The following is an 11,095-nucleotide window of genomic DNA, read 5'->3' on the forward strand; positions in this document are numbered from 1 at the left end:
CACCTACAGAACTGTTAAGGCTGGAAAAGAGCTCTGAGATGCCCAAGCACAACCCCAACCCATCCCACCATGGCCACTAATCATGCTCCCAATCTTGGACGCCTCCAGGGACAGCGGCTCAACCTCCCTGCTCCAATGCATCACCACTTTTGGAGAGAAGAAATATTTCCTAATATCCTACCCGAACCTCTGCACTGTTGAGCAGTACAGCACGCTGCAGGGACATTTAGGTGCATGTTTATCACCGTATGGTCAGTCAGTTTGGGAGTTAGATATTTAGGATGCAGGAGGATGCTGTGGTTTAAGAAAGCAATAAATGTTAGGGCTCCAGGCTGGCTCACAGTGATTTACATCCTGGAGGGGAAAAGCAAAACAAAGCCTAACAAAACCTTACACTGAGAGAATGGGTAGATTTAATGGGCCTTTTTCAGCCCTAGCTTGTAAGTCTTCTTAATTAACGTAAAACAAAATGCAAGATGACAGCCATGAGCATAAAAAACCAGACTGCCCAAAGCCGGGACAGCTCAGACACAGCCCACGGCTCTGCAGTCAAAGTGAGGCTGTGGGCGATGTGACCCCTGGTTACTGGGCCAGCATGGGCTGCAGAAAGGACCGATGCCCCCGGGGCACTTGGCCACCCCAAATCCTCACTGGCAGAAAGCCAGCAAGGATTCCCTGCAGGACAGGAGATGGCAGCAGCTCAGAGAACATGGAGCTCTGAAAGAAAAAGCCACGTTGCAGGCTGAAGAGTTGTGTTTGTGTTGGTCCCAAAGACCTCCAAGATCATGAAGTCCAACCATCAACCATCACCACCATCACCACAGTATCGTTAATGATGGAAAAGACCTCTAGGATCAGTCCAGCCACCAACTCATCCCCATCAAGCCTACCCAATCCTAGAATCATTAAGGCTGGAAAAGACCCCCAAGATTTCCAAGTCCAACCGTCAGCCCACCACCACTCACAGGATCCATCCTCTGCTGCATGGATACCATGAAAAGGAGGATTAATTCCACCATCAAGCTGAAGTGCTCCACAAAGATTCACAACCAAGCGTGTTTCCCTGCTTTACCCTGCAGAATCTCAGTGTCTATCACCAAACCAAGGGCAAAGCTGTGCATTCCTGCATGTTTTCACACGGCCTATCAGCACCACGTTCCTCCTGCCAGTCTGCAGCAGATAAGAACAACGCAGAGCCAACAACCCACAGCACCAACCTCAGCTTGAGACAAACGGCTCCAAGATGCAGAACATTTTGTCTCAGCAGCACAACCAGAGCTGGCCTGGCTCTGCAGCCCCGAGTTCTGTGCATCTGCAAAGCAACGCTGCCTCAGGGCTGCAAAGGTCACTGCCCTCCCTCCTCCCTTCCGAAGCAAACCAATGCACACCTCTGAGGTCTGCAGGCATTTCCAGTTGCATCCCTGCCCATACCTTTAATTAATGATTAAAGACCACAGGTGTTACCTCTCCAACTATTTCTGACCACAACTCAGAATACAATTATCAATAAGATGAACACAAATAGCCTGTGATTCCACTTCTCCAGCACAGAGTAAAGTGATAAAGTGCAGCATGGCTGGGTTGGAAGGGACCTTAAAGATCACAGACCACGCAGGCATTGTCACTCAGTGCATAGCAAGGGATGGAGGAAGGAAGATGGAATCAACACCACTTGTTTTCCTTTCCCACCCTTCCTCACTACAGATTTGAGGTAGATGCTGGATCTCCAAATTGGCTTCCTAAGCCAAGATTTCTGTGATTCTGCCTAATCCTTCTGAATCTAAGAGGTGCAGGAATCCAATCTGGATGGGTCTTTGTCACAAATTCCACCAGTTTTACAGGGTCCAGGAGTCCTTCGGATAGCAGATCCCATGGATAGCCGATTCCATCAGCAAGATCCTTGAACTTTACTAGAGTACTCAAATGTTACAGTGATAAACAAAATATCTGCTAACGATGTATTTTAGTAGCCATGCACATTCTTCCTCTTTTTTTAAGCAGTAATCTAACTGGCACACTGTTATCACCAGGTCTTTGTTAATTGTAACAGATTTAAACACCTGTCTCCGTTCACTTCTATTAGTAGAGCTATGAAATATCAATCACCAGTGCACTACACGGTGACACCTCGTGTGCTCGCAGTGCCAGGCATTCTGAAGACATTTCCAAGAGGGGCTCTGAGCACCACCTGAAACCGATGCGCTTCTCATTACTTGTGTCTGATCAAATTTTACTAACAATGAAGCGGTGACTTTTAAGTGAGTCTGACAAGCAGATCTACACATCCCAAAGGAACTTAAAGACACTTTCGATCTCAGCACTGAGTTATGCACAGAGGTTGCTTAAGCTGCCTCTGAACTGAAGCCACAGAACCCTTTCACAGCTAAAGAAATGGAATTATTCACCTTGGAACTTGGTCAGCACAGCAGTTAGAACACGTTACTCATGCAAACACATCTCGGTGCAGCACGGTGACCATGAGCAGTCATTGTTTTTAATTCTTACCTTGCCTTTCTCTTTACAAACATCCTCCTACCTTACCAGCTCCAAACACCCTTTGTCAAAGCAAGCTCCTCACGGACCTTTCCCTGCATGAAGGCCAGAAGCAGGAGCTGACAGCAGTCAGCAAACCCTCCATAAGCTCACCTCCAATTAGCAGCTCCAATTAGCAGCCAGCTCTCCAAAGCCCCAGGTGCCAAATCCTTCCACAAACACAGTAAGTTAGCAGCCAAACGTTAACAACACCAACCTCCAGCAATGCTTCCATGGCACTGCACACTGGATCACGGCAGGACCATGAGACACGTGGAACCCCAGGCCTACAACAAGATGGCCCCATTTCTTCTTCTAGATATTAAGCTGACGCACGCTTAACCTCAACTAAAAGAGCAAGAAAAAGTAATTGCAGGGGCTAAACAAAAGCCTAACTTATTACATGGGTCAGTCAACTTCACCCACACGCTTCTCTAGGGTAAGTGTTCTTTTCACCATGCACCAGACCCAAGTACTTGGGAAGAACCAAAGGGACAGTAGAATGTTTTTTCCTAATGACAGTCATGCTTTAATTCCTAAATCGTAAAACGTTAATTGTTGAGTTTTAGTTTGTACAAAATAGGTGCAATAGCCCAACTCAAGGCACTGATACCAACAGCAATCCGACAGCGCTGCTCTCACACTTTACTCAGAGCTCCTTACAAACAGAGTTATCATCTTCTGGAAAACAAAGCCTCCACACCCCCAATTACTGCTCTGCACGTCTGACACAGCCAGCACATAACGACGTTTGCTGACCTGCACATTAAACACAAACTTTGAACATCAAAGCCAAGCATCTTTCCATTTACAGAAAGCAGGTGACAGTAAAAGAATGGAACCGATTACCCCAAATAATGGGCTAAAGAAGGAACAGTGATCAAGCTTCAGTCTCACTGCTGTGATTATGTAAGTTAAGACAGAGGAAACACAGTTACCCACTGAATCCTTGTCAACCTCACCCACTTCACAACTGCTAGGAGGACCTGAAAGAGTCGCTGCTGGGTGCTGACACCTCCTGAAGCACCCTGTACAATGAGAAGCAACGCCCTGCTCTTCTTTTATCAATTCTGCAGCACTTTGGCCACATGGCATGAATCTCCCCCCAGGTCTCTGCACCTCCTGAAACCTCACTCCTGCACAGCTGGAACAAGAGCTCAAATATGGGCATTTATTACATTGTTAACAGGATTCATAGCTATCAAACGCGACTACTTACTGATAGACATAACCAATCACTGCCATTTCCCCTTAATACCCAGAGCTGGAATAATTCCGGACTAAAATAGTTAATTACCCGTAGTAGTTTTATCGACCGAGTTATAATCCTCAACCACAGAATCTTCAATCACATCACTGATCTTCTGCCATGGCTCCAGCTCCTCCTCCTCACATTCCATAAAAAGGTCCGTGTCCGCCATCCTGCAGAAAAAAGAAAACCCTTTATGGGATAACTGCATTTTGTCAGGCAGCAAAAGCTTTATTGTAAGTACGACTCTAACAACAGAATTATTATTTTCAGGAAATTCAGCGATCTTTGCCTAGCAAGCCTTTGGTTTTAACTTAAAACTGGAGTGCTTTCGCCTCTCCTCTTGCATGACAAAACCAACTTACCTGCTTCAAAAGGAGAATCCACTGCCCCAACCGCAGAACCTCAAAATAAGTGAGGAACTGGGGTAAATAATCACGGCTTTTATTCTGTTCATGGTTCTGAGTACTCTAAGATTACTGCCAATACACAAAGGAGACCAAATATCCCACCACAACCCCTAAGTCTGCTCCAACCCAACCCTGGGTGGGCGCACCACTGCCAGTGCAGGGCATCACAACCCTCAGCACTTCTTGCCATGCTCTCCAGGCCTTCCCAGTTTGTTGGTACTTCTGAGCCCACTGTGCACCAAACAGGTTTTCTGGATCTGCCTGCAGTGACAGTCAGGTGTTTTCTGCTGGGGTTGCAGCCAAGTCAGACATCACTGAAATATAGACCTGAATGCACTTGAAGTTAAGGGTTCCTTCAGACATTCCAACCACCCAGTCAGAATTACACCCACAGTTCACAGTTATCAACAGCCTCCAGTGCCCTGCAGGTGGAACGAGATCTGGGCTGGAAACAAGGACCGAGTGTTCAAACTGAAGAGCAGAAATTCCACGTTAGCCCCAAGAAAAGCTTCCAGCACAGCCCAGGGGCCACGGAGCTCCAGCCCTGGATCCCTAAGAAAAGACAGATGGGCAAAAAGAGGCGCACGCAGCATCGAGTCAGAGCAGTGCCCTCCTGAGGACACTGAAGGACCCGTCTTGGTATGAATTACACCCCTGTTAGCAGGCAGTTCTGCACTTCAGCTAACAGCAAGGACACTCCGCTTGGGGAAACAATTCAAAACTGACAGCCATTAGCTCTTGTGAATACACAGAACACCCCTAACCCAGCAGAGGCCACCTCACCCCAACGTACCCAAATCTCTGCTGATCAGCACAGTGTGAGCACAACGTTTCACGTTGGGCATTTCACGTGCCCAGAATTCTCGTGATCCATGAGCCAGAAAGAACAGCCAACAGAAGAAAACATGCCGGTCTCTCACCAAATGAAGTTCATTCTACAACAAAAAATCACAACTCACTGTCATAATCCCAAGGAGCAATTAACCACGTGCACCGCACGGCGCTCAGAAAGGCTCTCGTTCTGCACGTCATCCGGCACCTCAAAGACATCTCCGGCTCCTTTTACCCACTGCAGTTTTGTTATTAGGAAGAGGAAAAGCAGTAACGGCATTTTAAGGGTAGGAAGCAGGAATTGAGCCGTGAAAGGCTCTACAACAAGTGAAATAAAACTCCCGATGCTCAGCCCTCACCCACTGCACCAAACACAAATTTCCTTCTGTTTAAGACAAAAGAAAAACAACACAAAAGAGGCAGAAATTATTTCTGGCTGACAAACGAGATGGGAACAGCCTCCAGAAATGCAGCTCCGAAATGGGGGTTTGTGCACAAATCTGCTACAGGGGAGGCAAGAACCAAAGGAGCCACATCTCCCCTCTGCCCGTTAACTTCTGTTTAATTACAAAATCTTATCAAACCCGGCAGCATCTCCTAGGAGATGGACGCGCTGATCTCCAACGCTGACCGACCCACGATACATATTTATGGTTTTCTGTATTCCTGCTCTGCAGAAACCTCCAGAATCAAAACCGTGGTGGGGAATCTCCTCGCACAAAGCTTCTCCTCCTGCAAAAGGCGACACTGACAGCAGGAGCCGCTCCTTACGGCATGGCCACGGGGATGGGCAGCTCCAGACAGGATAAATAACCCCATCTATTAATTAAAGCGCGCACAAATGTCTCCGCAGGAAGGTTAGGGAGGCTTTGCGCAGATTGGGAGAAATATATTATTCAGCAGCTCGTAATTATTCAGAAGATGCAAAGACAAAATGCTAAAGAGGCTGTAGTTACACGAATCTTCTGACACCAACTTGCATTATGCGCAGATATTTCATCTGTTCTATCAACCGAACCAAGAAAATGTCTCCTCTCTTCTATAATGCAACAGCTTTGTTTTTCAGAGCTTTGATCTCGAATATTTCGGGATGTAAGAAGCCTTTGCTCAGTAAAATGATTAATCCCAATGATAAATGCTCCACGTTTAGCTCTTCAGCACACAGTTGGCAGATGTGCAGCTGAAAATACAGATGCCAAAGAAAAAGAGAGAGAAAAAAATGACAAAGTGCGGAGAAATCGAGCCTCGCAGAAAGGTGCTTCCCCTCCCTTGGGTTGGAACCGCCGGTCTCAGCCCCACACAAACACCAGCAGGACTGCAGGACACACATCCTTCATTTCCATCAGCTGTGGTTTGTGCTCATTGTCGCCACACAAGGGGGAAAAGCCAACAGCCATCACACTCCTGAGGCTGATCACAGCAGCTGATCGGAGCGATTGCCATTGGCAGGGGAAATCCAGCAGTGCTGAATCGTTACAGATTTCCCCACCCTAAGGGAGAAATCCTCCTCTCCAATGCCTCCTTCAGTAGTAATAGTAAGAATCCTAGCCAACGGTAATTTCAGCTGAGACTGGGAATCTGGTCTGAGATCCAATGATCTCATTATCAGTGAACGCTCTCACGTGGTTGGAAAGGTATCAGACAGCCCTGACTGGGGGCTGCTCTTGGATTCCCGGCACCCAACAACTGGAAAGAGACGACAAACCTCGCACAGGGCATCACTGCACAGCATCGCCAGCTCCCAAGCTTCCAAAACACAGAAATAAACCAAACAAGCACTAAATCCACCTCACCGAGGTGGCAAACAAAGCATCCAGCTTCCATCCCACGGGTTTCAACTCAGGGGATTCACCTCCCAGCAGCGTGAGCAGGGAGGATCAGGTGGGAGCGTTTCCCATTACCTGTGGGTAGCAGGTTGTGCTCAGAGCCGCACAGCTGCATCCCATTGAAGCCATCTCCAAAGGATGTGTGTCTGCATTTACAGCTTCATTCACAGCTTGATTTATCTGACACAAACAAACAAGTTATGACATACTATGTTGGGTACACACACACCACTTTTAAAAAGGACTTCAAATTAATGCCTCATTCAGAATTCACACGATGGGACGCGCTATTCTTGCTCTACGAGCTTCACTTTCTAAGCCTTTTAATTAAAAAAAAAAAAGAGAAAAAGAAGTATAAATACATCCGTACTTGTCAGGGCACCACTGGTGGCCCAATTTCTGCTTACTGGGTGAAGCCATCTGCAGCACACGCAGCCCTGAGGGCACACCGGCAGGTCAGGAACAAGAGCATCCTGCCTCGTACAGGTGAGGAGGTGAAGCAGAAAGAGGAGCTTTGCTCAGTGGGAACCAGCAGGAGGGGTGGGCTGTTACCAGAGGGGCAGGGGCTGCCGCCACAACAGCCTGCCTTCCCAGCACTGAGTTAACACAACCGCTCCACAGCTCTGCTCCAAAGTTCTGGGAGCAGCGAAGGATGCAGGCACCTCAGTGCTGCTCTGCGCTCTGGGTTGGTTGCGCTGCCTTCGCTGAGATAGGAACAAACTCGTGTTCAAACACATCTGTACTCCACGCACCACATGGAGTCATTAACAGCATTAACACTGCAGGATGCAGCCGGTCTCACAAAAAGTCCAACTTACAGCTCTGTGTGCGATTGCACAGAACCACCACGGCACAAACGCTGTACAACCACTGCAGAACAAACCACTGGAGAGCCAGCCAAAGGAGCAGCACGGGGCCTGCCACTGCGGGACAGCTTGGCTTGGAAGGGAGCTGAGAGACCATTCCGTTCTAGCTCCCCGCTGTGCATCTGACATGAATTTAGGACCCAAAAGCACCTGAGCAATCAGAGCCAACCAAGCGGCAGCACACAGCACTACCAAGCAAGCACCCAACAGTCTCAGCCACCTCCAGCGCAGCACCCACCGCTGACCAAGGAAATTATGGGATGGTTACGGACCTGACAGGACGCCACACATCTCCTAGCAGTGCATTTTAGCACAGGTAACTTGCAGAGCCCCACACGCAGCACTGCAGGGGCTGGGGACAGAGCCAGCCCAAGGAAGCCAGAAACATCATCCCTGCAATCCACCCCACAGGGGATGGGAGCTCTGCAACGGCTGCTTGGAGGAAAGGGCTGCAAGACGGGGGCATGGGGAGCGCAGCTGGGGCAAAGCGCCTCCCTGTGCACTGAGCCGCACGAATGTGGCACAGCTGTGCTGCACTGAGCTCTGTGCATCAGCTGCAGCCCAGGAAATCCCAGCTCAGCACCAAACTTTTCTCAACTCCTTGCCAGAGGTTTGTCAGGCTTTACGCCAGCCTGGATTTGCTAGTGAAGGTTTAATTGCAGCGCGGTTCAAACGCTATCAATGTATCAATCCTTTCCCCCAACTCCCTAAGGAAAAATATCAGTGAGAAAAATACATATTAAGAATTAATTGACCCTTCAATTTTCCTCACCACTTGCTATAAAACAACCTTCATGCTGAGGGTCCGGAGAAGAAAATCTAAGACGTAAAATCAAGGATCTGCTCCTAAGAGACCTACAGACGAACTGGAGATGACTCAACACACTGCAAGGTAGAAATTAATACATAAACCAACTTCTGAGTGCCCGCTGCTCTCCATTTTGTCCAACCTTGGTGGACGTGCAGGCTCAACACAATTCCTGTCTTATTACTTTTCTCACTCACTTTTAATAATGCTCATATAGAAATACTCAATGGCAAGGAACGCACCTTCACTTTTTAAGAACCCGACGAGGTTACATTAAATGCAAATGAATCCTGTGATAAAGGTTCCTGCTGTCAAGACACGCCGCGATCCCTTCCCTGAAGAAAAGATAATGTTCTTCGGTGGCTCTTAATGAATAACTGGCACAGCTTCGAGCTGATATAATCTCAGTGATGAAAATGTTGGATGATGTTTTCATTAGTGTTTATTTGGCCATTCATCATGAGCAACACCTCTGAAAGAAGGGAGCAGGTGGAGGCTGGGCAGCCAATCCTTCACACTGAGGTGAATCTGCTCTGCGCTCTGCTGGGTACCCAACTTCATCCACAGCCGTATTAAATTTGCTATGAATGCCTTCATTTAAAGTCCTCTGTATTTTATTAAAGGCTTTGATGTGTGTGACGCTACTAATTAAAATCTATTATTACACTCAATTTTAATGATTGTTATCTACCTTAAAGTTGGAAGTGCTGAGTGATGAAAACAAACCGCTTTCTGCTATGTGTCTCTGCAGCTCTGCTGAACATTTGGGACATATTTTGTGACCACGGTACTACCCTGAAGCTGCTTCTGGAGCCCACCAGCTGTCTGCAGCTCCATTCCTGCAAATGGCAAGGAGCGTGGGGCAGGTCTGTCAGAACGAAGGCAGTCGCTGGTCCTTTGACAGTCTCCAAGCAGCTGTGGGATCGTGCACACAAACAACACAGCCATATATATCCACAACACGGTGCCATCTGTGAGCAACATGTGCAGAACCCCTGGCCCAGACAGAGCTCAGCGCTGCGGGACGGCCCCACTTCTGCTATTAGGCACAATACGACTGCAGATAAAATTATACCCAGGCATGGCATAAACTTCCCATCTGCAGCAACCTCAAACCATCAGCACACAGCAAGGCTCAGCGCAGGGAAGATGCAGAATTCCTATTTCCCCACAAAGCCTTTCCTAAAAGAAAAAACAGATCCCCAAACCTCTACCCCCATGTCAACCTGCGTGCTCTCCCCCATTTCACCATGGGTGACAGCTGCTACCACAGCCAGGCTGATAAAACTAACGCGATGCATTTTGTTGTGTGACATGAGTTTTGTGCAGGGCAGTGCAAGCCTGCACACATTTTGTGACACAGCACAGAGTGGGGCAGGGGATGCAGAGCTGGGTTGTCCCACTGCAGCCACCAGGCTTCTCTGGGACTGAAAGGCAGCACCACAGCGTGGTGTTGAGTAAAACAGTGCAAGCAGCTCAAAAGCAAATACCCAGACTCAGCAGGTGCAGCCAGGAGAAGTGTGGGACCAGACAGACTTGGAATGGGTTGTGTCGGAGGGGAGCCCTTAGCCAATAGCTCAGGTTGGAAGGGATCTCATAACAAATGGGTTGGGAGGGCTCGAGTTGGGTTGTGTTGGAAGCGACCACTTTGTGACCAGGCTGGAAGGGATGCCTCAGCAAACAGCTCGAGTCAAGAGGATTCCCATAGGGAATGGATTGGGTTGCAAGGTACTGCTTAGCAAAGGGGTTGGATGGGAACTTCTAGACCCCTCAGCGAACGGCGTGGACTGAAAGGCTTGGTCTGGCGGCTGCGTTGGACTGGAAGGGCCGCTCCTGCAGCCCCACACTGCTGTGCCTGCAGCCCCGAGCTCGGTCACCACGGGCACAGCGCAGGGGCGCTCCGTGTCACCGACAGCCACGGACACAAAGCAGCGCTCAGCACCGCCCCGCTCCCGGGGAGGGCTCCGCGGGGACGGCGCAGACCGGAGGGCCGCGACCCCCATCGATACCACTGAGCGCCGGTGGGAGGGGAGGGGCCGAAGGCCGCAGCGGGGCTCGGGGGGGCGCGGGGCCTTCGGGAGGGGCCTCTGGGCATGGAGCGCGGCCCCCGCCAGGGCTGAGAGCGTCGCGCCTGGGAGAAAGGCAGAAAAAATAACCCCGGTGCCAACATGGCCGCCCACCGACGTGGGGGGGGGCGGCGGAGCTCCGGGGGGGCGCGCGGGGCGGAGGGATCGGGGCCGCATCACCGCGGGGGGTGTGAGAGGATCCCTCCGCCCCGCGGCACGGCGGCTCCTCCCCCCGCCCCCCCCCATTCCTCCCCCGCTTTGTGTGCGCCCCTCTTCCCCCCCCCCCCCCTCCCCCCATCCCCGGGCGGTTGGAGCCGGTTCACCCCCGACTCCCCCCGATCCCTCCGCCCACGGCACATAACGGACCGCGGCCTCCTCCTCCCACCCCCCGCCCGGCTCTCACCTTCCCCGCTCCGCGCGGTCCCTCAGCCCCGGGAGCGCAGCGCAGGTGGCATCGGGCGGCGGGCGGAGGGCCGGGGGGGGCGGGAGGAGGAGGAGCCGCCGCGG

The 11,095-nt window shown here is 50.3% G+C and overlaps 1 protein-coding gene across 4 annotated transcripts in view; it reads right to left on the reverse strand.

Annotated features, from left to right (window-relative positions):
* POGZ (pogo transposable element derived with ZNF domain) overlaps positions 1-11,095 on the reverse strand; it is a 28,204-nt gene extending 17,109 nt beyond the window's left edge. For 2 of the 4 annotated variants that reach the window (XM_048929032.1, XM_048929031.1), the window contains exon 1: positions 3,830-3,954. In XM_048929032.1, coding sequence (XP_048784989.1) covers positions 3,830-3,953 — 124 coding nt within the window. In that variant the 5' untranslated portion in view covers position 3,954. Of the gene's footprint in view, positions 1-3,829; positions 3,955-4,984; positions 6,685-10,991 lie in introns of those variants that run through there. The other 2 variants (XM_048929033.1, XM_048929034.1) reach the window with 2 other exon arrangements.

The sequence above is a fragment of the Lagopus muta genome, chromosome 29 (assembly GCF_023343835.1).
Source record: "Lagopus muta isolate bLagMut1 chromosome 29, bLagMut1 primary, whole genome shotgun sequence".
NCBI classification, from domain to species: domain Eukaryota; kingdom Metazoa; phylum Chordata; class Aves; order Galliformes; family Phasianidae; genus Lagopus; species Lagopus muta.